General features: G+C 38.0%; 1 protein-coding gene across 1 annotated transcript in view; it reads left to right on the top strand.

Annotated features, from left to right (window-relative positions):
• SH3BGRL (SH3 domain binding glutamate rich protein like) overlaps positions 1 to 14,970 on the top strand; it is a 95,507-nt gene extending 80,537 nt beyond the window's left edge. Inside the window, exons 2-4 of the mRNA XM_003917934.3 lie at positions 6,339 to 6,524; positions 7,684 to 7,764; positions 13,623 to 14,970. Coding sequence (XP_003917983.1) covers positions 6,339 to 6,524; positions 7,684 to 7,764; positions 13,623 to 13,655 — 300 coding nt within the window. The 3' untranslated portion in view covers positions 13,656 to 14,970. The remainder of the gene's footprint in view (positions 1 to 6,338; positions 6,525 to 7,683; positions 7,765 to 13,622) is intronic.
• The last annotated feature ends 3,964 nt before the right edge of the window (positions 14,971 to 18,934 follow it).

Raw genomic sequence — 18,934 nt, 5'->3', positions numbered from 1 at the left:
GTTCAGGAGATTGAGACCATCTTGGCTAACATAGGTGAAACCCTGTCTCTACTAAAAATACAAAAACAAAATTAACCGGGCATGGTGGCGGAGGCCTGTAGTCCCAGCTACTCAGGAGGCTGAGGTGAGAGAATGGCGTGAACCCGGGAGGCAGAGCTTGCAGTGATCTGAGATCGTGCCACTGCACTCCAGCCTGGGCGACAGAGTGAGACTCCGTCTCAAAAAAAAAAAAAAAAGGAAGCCAATGGTTTAGGAAGACGTGGGAGTATTCATTTAAAAATGGACACAGATCTGTTTGGTTACTGAAAGACTACACAGTGGCAATACTGCACTCGTTTATTGCCAAACTGACTAACTGGAGTTTCAGATTTGATGTTCCCTTTAGGTATTTTGTAAGTAATTTAGTAAAAGACTGAATTGGCAGCTTTAAATGCTATTTGTTCACTCCTCGTCCACTCCACTTTTAAATCATTTGACATAGACTAGACAGAGACAGGCTCATTACTTTTCTTTCTTTCTTGCTCTGCCGCCCAGGGTGCAGTGCAGTGGCGCAATCTCTGCTCACTGCAAGCTCCGCCTCCAGGGTTCATGCCTTTCCTGAGTAGCTGGGACTACAGGCGCCTGCAACCACGCCCGGCTAATTTTTTGTGTTTTTAATAGAGACAGGGTTTCACCATGTTAGTCAGAATGGTCTCCAAAGTCCTGACCTTGTTATCTGCCCGCCTTGGCCTCCCAAAGGGCTGGTATGACAGGCGTGAGCCACCGGGCCAGGCCCAGGCTCATTACTTTTCTAAAATGAAGAGTGTTCCTTCCTGGGGTAGCATTTGAAGTAAATGGAGCCAAATGAAGAGAGACTCCGTATCTGAATTTCTCTTTGAGGATGTTGACTGAGTCAAAAATTTTAACCTGTTTGAAAAAAAACAAATAAATACACATACAAACCATGATTTATTTATAGAGTTCAATTATATGTAATAATTTAGTAGGAGAAATTGTGAGTATCCATTTAGAAAGTTTCCAAGTTTATTTTGTAATACTATATCTTCATTGTTCTAGTTCAATATGCTGTCAACTTTGTGAGCTCAGTTTTTACCCTTGGCCAGTTATATTAAATTTTATTAAGCATGTCATCCTTTCACCAGAACTATAGATTGTATGCAGTATAGAAGGATTAAAAATCTAACATTTGTGCTACCCTTATTAAGCTTAGTCTAAGTGGCATTGCTAATAGCAATAAATGCTTGTTCTCTCTTCTCTCGTTGGTGTTGCCTTTCTCTTGGCTCCTCTCACCTAACCACCTTGTATTGCTGTCTTAGCTTCTTATTTAGATAACCTATTGTAATTGAACTTTTAAATACATATATTTCTAATCTCTCCCAGTAGATTGTAATGTTAGGAAGGGATCACGGCTATTTATCTTTAGCTAGTTTAGAGAGTCTAACAAAGTTCATTGAGAGTCATTTAAGAGACACTCAAGAAATACTGTTGAATAACTTCTGACAATCATTTTATATTTTAGCACTTCGTAGTCAAGAACTTCTATCAATGTTAATTAACTGTTAGTAGAGAAAGTGTGATAGAGTTTGATCATAAAAAAAGGCAAAATTCCCACTTTGATTAAACGGGTGTTTTTTGGTTTTTTTTTTTGAAAAGTTGACACTTTCTTTTATAAAAAGGGTATTTTCCCATTGGAAGCATGATTAGTGAAGTTTTGATCATTCTTTGGTATTTGCAACATTCACACTGGCATCTTCTAAAGCAAAAACGTTGTCACTCCCCTGTCTTTGAAAGAAACTTGACCCTTAGCATGACAGAAAGGGAGCCTGCTAAGGCTTGTGGGAAGACAACTGTTTACTCCAGGAAACAATTGTTTAATTACCTGCTCTGTGTCTTTGGAGAGAAGAATATCCTGAATCTCAAAAATGTAACATGCGGGCAGAAAAGTCTTGGAATTCTTTGGGTAGAGGTGAGGGTTGTGGTTTACTATTTGAAAAATATTTATTTAAATTCCTGGACAGTGCATTGTCCACTTGCAAATGCATTTATTTGCTGAAAAGGGTATCAATAGCCTTTTAACTCCAAAGTCATTTTTATCCTGGAAGAAATTTAAATTTTATTTCTAAATGAACGCTTATGACACCTATTCCTCTTGGTTCTGGCAATATATGGTTTGCAGTCTCATGTGTTCACTGTGTCCCTTTATTTTAAGTCTTATTAGGGAAATTAGGAAATTACCATCACCAGATACTCCCTTATGAGGGTGTGTTAGAGTGAACATGTGCCTATAGGTGTATAAGAAAGGCAATAATTGGCCAGGTGCAGTGGCTCACGCCTGTAATCCCAGCACTTTGGGAGACCGAGTTGGACGGATCATGGGACCAGCCTGACCAACATGGAGAAACCCCATCTCTACTGAAGTACAAAAATTAGCCCGGTGTGATGGTATGCACCTGTAATCCCAGCTACTCAGGAGGCTGAGGCAGAAGAATCGTTTGAACCCAGGAGGCAAGGTTGCAGTGAGCCGAGATCACGCCACTGCACTCCAGCCTGGGTGACACAGCTAAACTCCGTCTCCAAAAAAAAAAAAAAGGAATAATAATTTGTATATTAGAAATCTCCACTTGAGCGCAGAAGTTTGAAGCTGCAGTGAGGCAAGATCACGCGACTGCACTCCAGTCTGGGTGACAGAGCAAGACCCTATTTTGGAAAAAAAAAATTAAAGGAATAGATTCCTTCTTGGAAATAAACTTCATATGTGAAATTTTGGACATGAAAATTTGATCAAGTTAGGAAATAATTTTTTTTTAACTTTCCATGAAGATTGAAAGCTGAACAAAAGTTCATGTTTGACATGGCAGAACCTATTAGCAAAGTGTGATTACGGCCCATTCTGTTCAACTTTATGGAGACGTGGAACACACTAGTAGGTATGTGTACTTGTCATCAGGCAATCTCAGGGCATGGGCGAAATACTTGGTCATTACTCTCCAACTGATGGCTGGAGAGTAATTACTTCAGTGAAGGTACACTATCATGCCTAGTGATACCAGGCCTGGCGACCGTTTTAACTTAGCACAGTGAGTCACATTCTCAACAAAGTAAGCATTCGATAAGGTAGGAAAAGCCTCAAAAAATAATTTTCTTAAAGGTCCTCTGCTCATGCAAATGTGACTGATGACATTCTGCCAGGGTCATGTATGTAAAATTCTTAGCATGTCTCTTCACTCATTAAAAAAAAAAAAAAAAAAATCTGTTGGAATGCAAGTTCCCTTAAAGTATAGGGTTTTCACATGTTGCCCAGGCCAGTCTCGAATTCCTGGGCTCAAGCAACCCTCCTGCTTCAGCTTCCCAAAAATGCTGGGATTACAGATGTGAGCCACCGTGCCCAGCCTTCAAAGTACAATCTTAATGGGACATCTTTATATCTACTCAAATTTGTAAATATGCTAATGATCGACAAATTATTTGACACACTTGACATTGACTGAACCTACCTACTGTATTTCAGAGGCCAAAATCATTGATTTAATGGAACCTTTCATCAAGTGCATTAGTCCACTAGACACTCGTATTTATTGAGTTTTACATTGATTTTTCTCAGTTCAAAAGAGGGCATATGTTATATTTAGGAATGAAAGTTTGATTTTATAAGCCAATTAAAAAACAGAATTCCCAGTAGAAAAATTACCGTGTAGCAAGTTTTGCTAGATTCTAACTGATCTTTAAAGAGGGACATTCAGTATTCTGATCGAAATAGCATTTAAAACTTTCAGTTTCTGTTGGGAAAAATTGAGAATTATTTTCCTGAGGTTATGTGATGATAGAGAAAACTATTGAATCACAATCACAAGCAACTGAGAAAGACAAAAACACGACCTTTATGCCTATATGCATGTATGTGGGAGTAGATGGAGGTGTGTAAATCCAGAGAGGAACTTGACTGTATGTGAGTTTCTTTTTTTTTTTTTTAATTTATTTTTATTTATTTATTTATTTTTAATTATTTGCCACATTATACTTTCTTAAGTTCTAGGGTACATGTGGCATAACGGCAGGTTTGTTACATATGTATATTTGTGCCATGTTACAAGCAGTAACGCATCAACTCGGCCAGCATTTACACTCAGGTATAACTCCCAATGCATCCCTCCCCCTCCCTCCCATGATAGGCCCCGTGTGTGATGTTCTCTTCCCTATCCAAGTGGGATTCATTGTTCAGTCTCTACCCATGAGGAGAACATGTGTTCGGTTTTCTAATTTTGTGATAGTTTGCTAAGAATGATGGCGCCTTAGCTGTAACGTCCTCCTACAAAGGACACACAAACTCATCATCCTTTTTATGGCCGTGTATAGTATTCCATGGTGTATGTACATTTTCTTAATCCAGTCTGTCACTGATGGATATCAGTTGATCGCCTTGCTATTAGAATAGTGCTGCAATAAACATATGTGTGCATGTGTCTTTATAGCAGCATGATTTATAATCGTTAGTATATACCCAGCAATGGGATGGCTGGGCCATATGGTACATCTAGTTCTAGATCCTTGAGGAATCGCTTAGCTCGCTTTCCCATAATGGCTGAACTAGGTTTACAATCCCACCAACAGTGCGTAAAAGTGTTCCGGCTTCTCCACATCCCCCAGCACCCGTTGTTTCTTTGACTTTGAATGATCACTATTCTAACTGGTGAGATGGTATCTCATTGTGGTTTTGATTTTGCATTTCTGATGGCCAGTGATGATGAGCATTTTTCATGTGTCTGTTGGCTGTATGAATGTCTTCTTTTGAGAAAATGTCTGTTCATATCCTTGCCCACTTTTGATGGGGTTGTTTGCTTTTTTCTTGTAAATGTGTTTGAGTTCTCTTGTAGGTTCTGGATATTAGCCCTTTGTCAGATGAGTAGGATTGCAAAAATTTTCCCATCTGTAGGTTGCCTGTTCACTCTGATGGTAGTTTTGCAGTGCAGAAACTCTTTAGCTTAATGGGATCCCATTTGTCAATTTTGGCTTTGCTGCTGCTTTTTGGTGTTTTAGACATGAAGTCTTGCCCATGCTCATGTCCTGAATGGTACTACCCAGGATTTTCCTCTAGGTTTTATGGTATTAGGTCTAACATTTTAAGTCTCTAATCCATCTTGAATTAATTTATATGAGTAAGGAAAGGATCCAGTTTCATGCTTTCTACTTATGGCTAGCCAATTTTCCCAGCACCATTTATTAAATAGGGAATCCTTTCCCCATTTCTTGTTTCTCTCAGGTTTGTCAAAGATCAGATGGCTGTAGATGTGTGGTATTATTTCTGAGGACTCTTTTCTGTGAGTTTCTTATTGTGCATTTTTATTCTCATTGGCAGGACAGATTTTATTTTATTTTATTTTTTGATGGCAACACTCCATGTGTCTTTTTAGTGTGATTCCATGAAGAAACTTGCTTATTGATTACGATCCTGTAGCTCAGAAATGTTAAGTTATGGTTTTAAATATGGGTTAATTACCATTGATGTGTGAATTCAGGTTCTAAAAGAAATGCATATCAGAAGAGAAACTTAACTGAATAGTATTAATTTTACTGTTTTCAAAGCTCTCTCCTAGCTGTGATAAGGAGACAGAATACATGTGTCATCTCTACCTGGTTATCTAGATGAATATATTAGGTTAGTGCAAAGGTAATTGCCATTGAAGGTAATGACCAAAACTGCAATTACTTTTTCACTAACCTAATACATGATACACATAAAAGATACCTTAGCAGCTCATGATAAGGGCTAATGAATGGTCCAGATATATTGCAAACTTTATAGTTTGTAGGATTGGCTAATATCTTCTTGTTCAGTTTCTGTTTTGAACAATGAAAATTGAGGCTTGAATGACTCTTGCAGCTTGTGCAGTTTGTGAAGGAAAGATTCATTTCTATTGCATATACTATTCTTGTTAAGATGGGAAGCAGACTTGTGTCATTTGGAAAAACTTTCTAGAAAGGCTGAAACTAAGAGAGGCTTGTAGAGGATCAGAAAACATAACTTTTCACTACACACAATTTGGGGTTAACTGCATTTTTAGGTATTGATATGCATCAGTTAGTTTTGCATGTACATCATTAAATAATGAGAATTTTCAATGGAAAAAAAAGAGAAAGTCCTTGATAAAAGGACCTGTGGACCAAAAGCTCTTCAATACACTTGTGAGGCATTATTAACAATACAGTAATAAAGAGGGAAAATCATATAACTTCTGTGAAACCACAATCTTTGTTCTGTCTGAATTCATTTCTGCCAGCTCACAAACATTTGACTTTTGTCGAATATTGGAAAATACGGTTTTTTGTTCTTTGGGTCCTAGATTAAGAAGAAACAGCAAGATGTACTTGGTTTCCTAGAAGCCAACAAAATAGGATTTGAGGAAAAAGATATTGCAGCCAATGAAGAGAATCGGAAGTGGATGAGAGAAAATGTACCTGAAAATAGTCGACCAGCCACAGGGTATCCCCTGCCACCTCAGATTTTCAATGAAAGCCAGTATCGCGGGGTAAGAAAACAATGTAAATTCTTGTTTATTGAAATAGATTGCCCCAAATCTATCCATTATTTTCACCTCTGCCTCCAAACCTGCATATATATAGTTATATCGCTTGCTTACAGTCATTTGTCCTTTGCATCCTCTCAAAGGCTGGATGTAGACAATGGCTACATTTTCTAAATATGTTTGCTATTGATTATGCATCACAGTCAAATTTAGGCAAGTTTATTTGTTACTTTTTGAGAATGTTTTGTGGCTTACAAGATGACAGTAGGTATCCCAACCAAATTTAGTCATGTGAAGATTATCTTGCATTCCCCAGGTTGAAACCTCTTACTATTTGGTTGTTCTTCTGGTCATGCATCATGGACATCTCATTGCCTTTCTCGAAACACAGCAAAGATTAACTGTTCTTCTGGCCTTGGCATATCTAGCTAATATCTAGTCTACTGTGGGCTCTGAGAAAATCTCAACCAAAATGAATAATGGAATAGAAATATGGTGAATGGAAACAACAGTGTCTGACCAGAAATAAGTATCTTCTTACTGGGAAATAGGTGGCTGTTTTGCATAGTGGAGGAAGCTGCAGGCAGATTTAAATTTGATGTGATGTGGAATAAACCGTTCTGCAGTTTTTGTGCCATAGAATACCTACTTTTCAACCTATATTAAATAAGATCTGGAAGCCTTGCCTCTTTATTACTCCTTACTCCTTCCAGAATTCTAGTATTATGGAAGGTAGTCTGCCTGTCCCTAAGGAAGCAGATGATTCTGTTGACTAGTCAGGTCATTCTGAATAAATCTCTTTTTTTTTTTTGAGACAGAGTTTCGCTCTTGTTGCCCAGGCTGGAGTGCAGTGGCGTGATCTCGGCTCACTGCAACCTCCGCCTCCCAGGTTCAAGCGATTCTCCTGCCTCAGCCTCCTGAGTAGCTGGGATTACAGGCATGTGCCACCACACCAGGCTAATTTTGGTATTTTTAGTAGAGACTGGGTTTCTCCATGTTGGTCAGGCTGTTCTCAAACTCCCGACCTCAGGTGGTCCGCCTGCCTCAGCCTCCCAAAGTGCTGGGATTACAGGCGTGAACCACTGCACTCGGTCGAATAAATCTCCTTTGTTTCTTTTATTGGTTGCATATTGCTAATTCATCTTACCTTCTTTTCATCAAGGACTATGATGCCTTCTTTGAAGCCAGAGAAAATAATGCAGTGTATGCCTTCTTAGGCTTGACAGCCCCACCTGGTTCAAAGGTATGATACCCTTTTTTTCCTGCTTTATACATCATGTTATTGCTGCTGAGCTTTTTTAGTTAGTAAGATTTTCACTTCTGTTAAGTATTCAAATTAAGTCAGAGACAGTCCTTTACAGCAAAAAGTGCCTTCTCTGCATCCACTTAATTCCTATTAGGGCAGAAAGATGTGCATAACCAAATGCATAAACTATGTGTTTAGCAGGTAGGTAGAGTGATTTCCCCGTCAAGCTGACCACGGGAGCAAATTTCTCATTGACCTACTCACAAATAAGTGCTTAGCAATTTTAAAGCCTTCATTATTCCAGCCATCCTGCGTGGTTCTACAGTGACAGTAAGCATCTTAGTTCATGGTAATCTCCTTGGCGGCATTTATTGTCTTTGTGTGAGAGAAAATGATAGAGTCATCCATTCAAGTTAATTAAGAGCATCTGCATTGCAAAACTGGTCACTAACTTGCTCGCCAAATTTGAGGCTTTTTTCCTGCCAACACAAATTAATTTTTTTAAGTAGCAGCATTTTCAGGACAGACCAAATAAAGGAAGCAACAATAAAATTGTCTATCTAATGAGATGTCCCCGAACTATCAACTTTAAACATACCTTTGCCTTTTATAGTAGTTCTTCATACAAATTGCCTCAATCATTTTATGTTGCTGTGTCATTTTATGTTTTGCTCTTAACAACTAATTGTATGTTAGACAGATTCTTTGAACTCCAATTCCCTCTCCTATTTTAAAAGTCTGTGTTACTGTCTGTTTTCACTAGACAAAAATTTACTAGTACTATGTTTATATCATTGTGAAATGGTTTTCTTGCCGAACTTTCTTTTCTCATGGATAAAATGTTATATTTTAGGCTTTGTGTAATTTGAGCCATAAGAAAAGTGATTGAAGACACTTTTCTTTAAATAAGATAGTAAGAGGACTAGATTGCAGCATCTGCAATCCAGACAGAGCAGCATCTGGAGGCTTGCATTGTGAATTTCAGCCCCAGATAGACTGCAAGAACAAACCAGTAATCCTGAGAGGACCCACAGACCCTCTCAAGGAAGCGGTCTGCTCCTGTAGGACTCAGGAGACACCCCAAATACAGTGAGTGCCCCAACTGAGGAAGTAGAAAAGGGAGACCCTCCTCTCCCGAACACATACCCTCACTGGAGAAACTGAAGGTCTGTTCGCGGGAGAAGTTTCCAACTTTACCTGGAGCTGAGTCAAGTTAGAGAGCCCAGCAAAATACAGGGGTAGAGGAAGCAATAGGAATGCCCTGGGATCTCGCTGGGTCCCCAAGCAGCCCATTTCTGCCTGGCACCACAGGGATCCATCGGGAGTGTGGCCAGAGGAGCAGGCGTTAAAACTCCACAGAAAGAAGAAATTCTCTAGCCAAATTTTGTAACAATTTGAACGGGACAAGAAGCCTCCTGGCCAGAACTGGGGGGAAGGTGCAAATCCCACTTGCAGACTTCACAGGCAAGGGAAGAACTAAAGCCCGTTTTTTCCCACAGCTGGGAGGTGGATAGCCTTGGGGGAATTTTTAAGCCCCTCTTGCCCTCCACCTGGAAACAGACCCAGGGCTGTTGGAGGGGGGCTTGGTGGGTGTGAGACCAACCCTTCGGTTTGCCTGGTAGCTGGATGAGGCCTGTGACTGCTGACTTTCCAGGACTTCCCTGACAATCTGCATGATTCAGCAGAGGAAGCCATAATCCTCCTAGGTATAGAACTCCAGTGACCTGGGAATCTCATCCCCACCCCCCACAGCAGCCACAGCAAGACCCACCCGAGGAGAGTCTGAGCTCAGACATGCCCAGTCCTGCCCCCACCTGATGGTCCTTCCCTTTCCACCCTGGTAGTGGAAGACAAAGGGCATATAATCTTGGGAGTTCTAGGGCCCTGCCCACTGCTGGTCCCTCTCCACAATACTACAGCTAATGGTTTCTGGAAAGCACCACCTCCTGGCCAACCAGCATAAAAATAGAGCATTAAACCACCAAAACTAAGGACCCTCATGGAGTCCATTGCACCTGCCTCCACCTCCACCGGACCAGGCGCTGGTATGCATGACTGAGAGACCCATAGATGGTTCATATCACAAGACTCTGTGCAGGCAACCCCCAGTACCAGCCCGGAGCTGGGTAGACTCACTGGGTAGCTAGACCCAGAAGAGAGACAACAATCACTGCAGTGTGGCTCACAGGAAGCCACATTCATAGGAAAAAGGGGAGAGTACTACATCAAGGGAACACCCCATGGGACAAAATAATCTGAACAACAGCCTTCAGCCTTAGACCTTCCCTCTGACAGAGTCTACTCAAGTGAGAAGGAACCAGAAAACCAACTCTGATAATATGACAAAGCAATGCCCTTCAACATCTGCAGAAAATCACACTAGTTCACCAGCAGTGATCCAAACCAAGAAGAAATCCCTGATTTACCTGAAAAACAGTTCAGGGGGTTAGTTATTAAGCTAATCAAGGAGGGAACAGAGAAAGGCAAAGCCCAATGCAGGGAAATCCAAAAAAATGATACAAGAAGTAAAGAGAGAAATATTCAATGAAATAGACAGTTTAAAGAAAAAAACAATCAAAAATTCAGGAAACTTTGGACACACTTCTAGAAACACGAAATTCTTTGGGAAGTCTCAGCAATAGAATTGAACAAGTAGAAGAAATTCAGAGCTCTAAGACAAGGTCTTTGAATTAACCCAATCCAACAAAGACAAAGGAAAGAGAATAAGAAAATATGAACAAAGCCTCCAAGAAGTCTGAGATTATGTTAAACGACCAAACCTAAGAATAATTGGAATTCCTGAGGAAGAAGAGAATCCTAAAATCTTGGAATCATATTTGGGGGAATAATCAAGGAAAACTTCCCTGGCCTAGCTAGAGACATATACATCCAAATACAAGAAGCGCAAAGAACACCTGGGAAATCCATTGCAAAAAGATCTTCGCCTTAGGCACATTGTCATCGGGTTATCTAAGGTTAAGACAAAGGAAAGAATCTTAAGAACTGTGAGACAGAAGCACTAGGTAACCTATAAAGGAAAACCTATCAGATTAACTGCAGATTTCTCAGCAGAAACCCTACAAGCTAGAAGGGATTAGGGCCCTATCTTCAGCCTCCTTAAACAAAATGATTTTCAGTCAACAATTTTGTATCCAGTGAAACTAAGCATCATATATGAAGGAAAGATTCAACTCTTTTTAGACAAACAAATGCTGAGAGAATTTGCCATTACCAAGCCACCACTATAGGAGCTCTAAATCTTGAAAGGAATCCTGGAAACACATCAAAACAGACCCATCTTTAAGGCATAAATCACACAGGACCTATAAAACAAAAATGCAAGCTTGAAAGCAAAAGAAAAAAAAATGAAAAAACCCAGAGTACACAGGCAACAAAGAGCACAATGAATACGATGGCACCTCACATTTCAATGTTAACATTGAATGTGAATGGCCTAAATGCTTCACTTGAAAGATACAGAACTGCAGAATGGATAAGAACTCACCAACAATCTACTGCCTTCAGGAGACTCATCTAACACATAAGGATGCACATAAAGTAAAGGGATGGAAAAAGGCATTTCATGCAAATGGACACCAAATGAGAGCAGGTGCAACTCTTCTTATATCAGACAAAACAAACTTAAAGCAACAGTGGTTAAAAGAGACAAAGAGGGACATTATATAATGGTAAAAGACCTTGTCCAACAGGAAAATATCACAATCTTAAACATATATGCACCTAACACTGGAGCTCTCAAATTTATAAAACAATTACTAATAGACTTAAGAAATGAGATAGACAGCAACACAATAATAGTGGGGGAAGTCAGTATCCCACTGAGAGCACTAGACAGGTCATCAACACAGAAAGTCAACAAAGAAACAATGGATTTAAACTACACCTTGGAACAAATGGACTTAACAGATATATACAGAACATTTTATGCAACTGCAGAATACACATTCTATTCAACAGCACATGGAACTTTCTCCAACATAGACCATATGATAGGCCATAAAATTAGCCTCAATAAATTTAAGAAAATTGATATTATATCAAGCACTTTCTGAGACCACAGTGGAATAAAGCTGGAAATCAACTCCAAAAGGAACCTTCAAAACCATGCAAATAGATGGAAATTAAATAACCTGCTCCTGAATGAGCATTGGGTCAAAAACGAAATCAAGATGGAAATTTAAAAATTCTTCGAACTGAATGACAATAATGATGCAACCTATCAAAATCTCTGGGATACAGCAAAGGCGGTGCTAAGAGGAAAGTTTATAGCCCTAAATGCCTATGTCAAAAAGTCTGAAAGAGCCCAAACAATCTAAGGTCACACTTCAAAGAACTAGAAAAACATGAACAAACCAAACCCAAACCCAGCAGAAGAAAGAAATAACCAAGATCAGAACAGAACTAAATTAAATTGAAACAAAAATAATACAAAAGATAAATGAAACAAAAAACTGGTTCTTTGAAAAGATAAATAAAATTGATAGACCATTAGCAAGATTAACCAAGAAAAGAGTAAAGAAAATTCAAATAACTTCACTAAGAAATGAAACAGGAAATATTACAACTGACACCACTGAAATACAAAAGATCCTGGCCGGGCGCGGTGGCTCAAGCCTGTAATCCCAGCACTTTGGGAGGCCGAGACGGGCGGATCACGAGGTCAGGAGATCGAGACCATCCTGGCTAACCCGGTGAAACCCAGTCTCTACTAAAAAATACAAAAAACGATCCGGGTGAGGTGGCGGGAGCCTGTAGTCCCAGCTACTTGGGAGGCTGAGGCAGGAGAATGGCGTAAACCCGGGAGGCGGAGCTTGCAGTGAGCCGAGATCCGGTCACTGCACTCCAGCCTGGGCGACAGAGCGAGACTCCGTCTCAAAAAAAAAAAAAAAAAAAAGTCTGATGTTTCCTTTTCCGGAGTCAGTCTTGCCACTCATCTTTAGTTCAACAAACTTTCCTTGAAGTTTATTTTATGTCAAGTATTATGTTGAGCACCAGAGCACACATGTAGGTCAGAGTTCCTGTGCTAGAGGTGAGTACCTCACTATCCAGAGGAGAAGGAAGACAACCTGAGTTTTTGGTGTGTATACCATCATAAAACATGAAAACTACAATATTTTAATGGATAGCACATTTTCTAAGTAATTTAAACCTTAATTAACCAAAACTCAACTAATTTTAAACTTAAGTGACCATGTTTTTATATACTCAATTTTCATGAAAAATCACACAAAAAGGAAACTAGCTATTTTAAGTAAAATATCAATTATAACTGTATATCCCTTGCTTTCATGGAAGTATTCCAAATCATTAGGAATGATTAGGTAGTCTTTTAGTATATCTGTTTCTAGAAATCTGTTTGTATTATATAGTTTTTCTACTAAAATTTTTTAAGAAATCTCTTCTGGGGGCTTTTGTATATTCTTTTTTTTTTTTTTTTTTTTTTTGAGACGGAGTCTCGCTCTGTCACCCAGGCTGGAGTGCAGTGGCCGGATCTCCGCTCACTGCAAGCTCCGCCTCCCGGGTTTACGCCATTCTCCTGCCTCAGCCTCCCGAGTAGCTGGGACTACAGGCGCCTGCCACCTCGCCCGGCTAAGTTTTTGTATTTTTAGTAGAGACGGGGTTTCACTGTGTTAGCCAGGATAGTCTCGATCTCCTGACCTCGTGATCTGCCCATCTCGGCCTCCCAAAGTGCTGGGATTACAGGCTTGAGCCACCGCGCCCGGCCTTTGTATATTCTTAGTAGTTGGAACTAATGTAGTCTAACTAAAATACACATGCATGTCTGCTTTGTGATGTTTAAACTGATCTTTTTTTTTGTTTGTTTTTCATTTCAGGAAGCAGAAGTGCAAGCAAAGCAGCAAGCATGAACCTTAAGCACTGTGCTTTAAACGTCCTGAAAAATGAGTCTCCATTGCTTTTTTAAAATAGCAGAATCAGCTTTGCTTCAAAAGAAATAGGCTTAATGTTGAAATAATAGATTAGTTGGTGTTTTCACATGCAAACATTCAAAACGAATATGAAATTAAAATTTGAACATTATGGAGAGGAGAATGGTATATTAACACAAAATTATATTAGTAAGTAGATGTCATAGAAATAGTGTTGCTACCTGCCAAGGCATCCTGTGTACACCATTGATTTTACAAAGAAACACCCTTCCCTCCTTTTTTGCCATTATTATGGCAACTTAAGTGTATCTGCATCTCTACATTAAAAAGGAGAAAGAGAAATAACCTATCTTTCATTCCTAAGTTGCCTCATTAATTTTGGTGAACAAGAATATGTACCTTTTTGATGCTATATTATTGTGATTAAAAAGTACTTGCAGGTAATGTTTATGATACGTTAAACATTGTAATTTCCTATGGTAATTATAACATTCCCATTCTTTTGTAGATGAAACTTCTATGTATTGAACCACAGATTTTCCGAGCTTCTAAATGTAGCCTTTCATTGCACATTTCAGTGATCAGAATAGATATCTTTCTACACACACAAAAGCAATAGATTCATTCAGTGGACAATTTCCTTGTTTAACTACACAGCTGTGATGGAATGATATATCCAAGTTCCTTCCCTCAGTGAAATATGCATATGTATATCATGAAAGTGGGATGCCAAGTAAGCTTAAAACGGCATTCTCTAGCAAAGAGATTAGACTTTTAATAAATAACTCTTATAAAACAGGTTGGCGATCATTTTCCAAGATTGGTTTCCCTTGAGTTTTTGCTAAAACAAATCTTAGTAGTGCTGCCCGTTTAAAACAACTCACAATCGTAAATGCTACTATTCCTAAGATATCTTACCTTTTAATTTCAGTTTAGCCATGTATTGTATGAGTGTATTAGTCTCAGCAGTGAGAATATTTTCTGTGCCTCTATTCCAGCAAAAAGTAGAAGTATCAAATAAAAAGGGCAACTTTTAAAATATTAAGTCTGAAGACTTCTAAAAAGACAAGAAATATGGCCTAAATAACTGCACAGATTTATATAGTAAGTTTCATACTACTTTATTACCAAAAGCAAACACCTCTTACTTTAAACTACGTTATCATATATATCTATTGTATGCTGGTCTGTACTTTTTGCCAAAATCAACACATAATGAAGAGATGGCTTTGTTTCATGAGATTCAAACTTGATGCTATGCTTTAAAATAAACTCAGTACCTTTAGAAACATAACTTATGTGTTCTTGGAGTTTATATAATAGTAATTTTAGATGAGTAATATCTTTTTTTAGAGGGTTGGGAATGCAAAAAGAGAAAATAATAGAAAACTATTTGAATTCAATTCCAGTTTTTCGTTTTCTATATTTTTTTAGGACTCTCACAATACACGTGGGATCAAATGAACAATTTCATTGGGTTTACAAAAATATGGTATAAAGAACTCTAGAGAAAACAGGGTGCTTTGTAATACACTCCAGAAAACGCAAAAAAAAAAAAAAATTAGTCAATATTTTCTCCTAAGCTTTATCAAATGTCGCTGATGATACTTGCAATATTTTATGTGGTCATTTTAACTTTTATTTTAATGTCAAATAAGTCAACGCTGGCAAAACAGGCATTCTTTAAAAATAGATGTATTTTTTTGCCATGTTTATATAACTTAAAATTAACATAGTATATGTAAAGTAAAAGGCTGAATTGAGTCTTCCTAAATTGAAATATTTTATTTTGTCAACTGAGAAATATGTTTAGTAGATACAAAAATGCAAGTGAAATTCTGAATATTAAGGTGAATTTTATTTTAAAAAATCTTTCAAAATATTTGGCTGGAAAATATAATCTTTGCTACTTGTTATATTTCCTTCAGATTGTTTCTGTTTGTAAATCAGACTTGCTTATTTGTTATGTTCAATTATTGAGCTGGTTTGTTCTTGGGAATATTTGACCCTCGGGAAGATTTTCATTTTGACCAAACAATGCAAATTGGATGTTGATTGCATTGTTAAATGTCAACATTTCTTTGGGAATCTGAGTGTAGGGGTAAACAGAATTTTAAAACAGAAGTTGTTAATTACTTGCTTGGGAAAGTTTACAGAAAATTTTGGTGAAGTCAGATTTCATTGCACATATTCCATTCATTCAGCAAAAGGAAAAATGAGAATTCACATGGATTTTATTACCCAGGTATGGATGCTGAAAAATATTGAAAGGTTGACATTGGTCTAATCTTTTACTGTAAAATACGTATTTCTTTCTTTTGAAGAATTCCAACAAAATTGATTAAGAAACTCACATTTGATTAATTTGAACCTTCTAGTCTTCTGCTCCCATCCGTCATTCTTCTCCTGTATCTATTATCACCTTCCTTTATTTAGCAAACAAAATTTTGAAATCCTTTGTAAACAGTACTATAATGTTACCATAATTCCTATTTTCACATGATTGTCCTTTTAACATCTTTATTAAAATACAATTCCCATACTGTAAACTTTGCTCATTTAAAGTGTATAAGGCAGTGGCTTTGAGTATATTCACAGAATTGTGCAACCATCACTACAATTTAAGTTTAGAATGCTTCATCACCCAACAAGTAAACTCTATCCAATAGCAGTCACTCCCCATGCCCCACTCCCTCAGCACTATACAAACACCAACTTACTTTCCGTCTCTGTGGATTTACCTATTCTAGACATTTTATATAACTAAAATCATACAATATGTGGTCTTTTGTGGTTTGTGTCTTCTAGTTACCACATTTTTGAGCTTCATCCATGTTGTAGCATGCATTAGTACTTCACGTTTTATTGAATAACATTCCACTGTATGGATAAAAGCACATTGCGTTTTCCCATTAATCAGTTGATGGACATTTGAGTCGTTTTCACTTTTTGGATATTATGCATAATGCTGCTATGAACATCGGTGTACAAATTTGTTTGAACACCTGTTTTTGTGTCTTTTGGATATATATGTAGAAGAGTTACATGATTGTTCTGTATTTAACAATTTGAGGAACTTGAGACTTTTCCAAGTTGGCTTCACTATTTTACATTCCCACCAACAGTGTATGAGTATTGTTCTGATTTCCCCAATTTCTAGCCAATGCTTGTTGTTATTTATCCTTTTGATTACAGTTATTCTAATGGCTATAAAGTGGTTTCTCATTGCAGTTGTGACTTACATTTCTCTGATGGCTAAATATGTTGAGCATCTCTTTATGTGATTATGGCCATTTGTGTATCTTCTTTGGAGAAATGTCTTTTCAGATCCTGTGTCCATCTTTAAGTTGGGTTATTTGTATTTTTATTGTTCAATTTTAACAGTTCCTTATATATTCTGATTACAAGTCTGTTATTATATATATGGTTTGAAAATGTTTTACCATTTTATGGGTTATCTTATTTTCTTGAGGGTATGCTTTGAAGTATGTAAGTTTAAAATTTTGACAAATTCATCTTTTTTGTTGTTGTTGCTTATATTTTACTTTTACTGTCTTGTTTTTGCTAAGGAAACATTGCCTCATCCAAGATCATAAAGATTTACTTCTCTGTTTTCATTTAATAGTTTTACCTTGTGCACTTATGTCTGTGATCTATTTTGAGTTACTTTTTGTATATGATATGGGGTAGGGATTTAAGTTCATTCAGTTGTCCAAGCACCATTTGCTGAAATGACCACACTTTCGCCATTAAATTTTCCTGACAGCTTTGTCAAAAATAAGATAATCGTAAATATGTAGTTATATATTTGATACTTTAATGATTTTAACAAATTATAATTGCAACTACAAATAGTGTGATGCCATTATGTATAATATATATTATATATGTGTATATATGCACAGTGTGAAATGATCTAATCAAACTAATTAATATATCCGTAACTTTACTTTATTCCTACTGTTCAGATGCAGCTTTTTACTGTTTGATCAACATCACCCTATTCCACCCCACCCAGCCTCTGCTAACCAACATTGTTTTAGATTCCACATATAAGTGAGACCATGTTGTATTTGTAATATATATAAAATATACACGCACATATATAGTGGAAACGTTATATAAGAAACACATATAAAGAAACATATATAAAGGAACATATATAAAGAACATAAGAAGAACATATATAAAGAACATAAGAACATATATATGTTCCTTTATATATGTTTTTATAAAGAACATATATCTTTATAAAGAATTATAAATAATTCTTTATAAAGAAAATGCTATATATATACGCACACACACACACACACATATTATATTTTGTTTATCCATTCATCCATTGATGGACACTTACGTTGATTCCATAACTTGTCTATTGTAAATAATGCTGCGTGTAAAGGTATATTTCGGGGCATTCGGTTCTCTTTCTTTTTTTTTTTTTTTTTTTTTTTTTTTTTGTGAGACGGAGTCTCGCTCTGTCGCCCAGGCTGGAGTGCAGTGGCCGGATCTCAGCTCACTGCAAGCTCCGCCTCCCGGGTTTACGCCATTCTCCTGCCTCAGCCTCCCAAGTAACTGGGACTACAGGCGCCCGCCATCTCGCCCGGCTAGTTTTTTGTATTTTTTAGTAGAGACGGGGTTTCACCGTGTTCGCCAGGATGGTCTCGATCTTCTGACCTCGTGATCCACCCGTCTCGGCCTCCCAAAGTGCTGGGATTACAGGCTTGAGCCACCGCGCCCGGCCTCGGTTCTCTTTCTATGGTCTGTATGTCAGTGTACTATATGTGTACTTTTGCCAGTTCCACACAGTTTTGATTTCTGTAGCTGTGTAGTGCATTTTGAAACTTGGAAGTGTGAGTCCTCCAATTTTGTTCTTTCTTTTTAAATTCTTTTTTTTTCTTTGGCATCCCTTGCATTTCTGTATGACTCATAGGATCAGCACGTCAATATCTGCAAAAAACCCAGCTGGGATTTTGATAGAGATTCTGTTGAATCTTTAGTTGAACATAGGAAGCAGTGTCTTCTTTAAAATATTAACTCTTGGCCGGGCGCGGTGGCTCAAGCCTGTAATCCTAGCACTTTGGGAGGCCGAGACGGGCGGATCACGAGGTCAGGAGATCGAGACCATCCTGGCTAACACGGTGAAACCCCGTCTCTACTAAAAAGTACAAAAAACTAGCCGGGCGAGGTGGCGGGCGCCTGTAGTCCCAGCTACTCGGGAGGCTGAGCCAGGAGAATGGCGTAAACCCGGGAGG

The sequence above is a fragment of the Papio anubis genome, chromosome X (genome assembly GCF_008728515.1).
Source record: "Papio anubis isolate 15944 chromosome X, Panubis1.0, whole genome shotgun sequence".
Classification (NCBI taxonomy): domain Eukaryota; kingdom Metazoa; phylum Chordata; class Mammalia; order Primates; family Cercopithecidae; genus Papio; species Papio anubis.
This window is presented reverse-complemented; position numbering and strand designations above follow the sequence as displayed.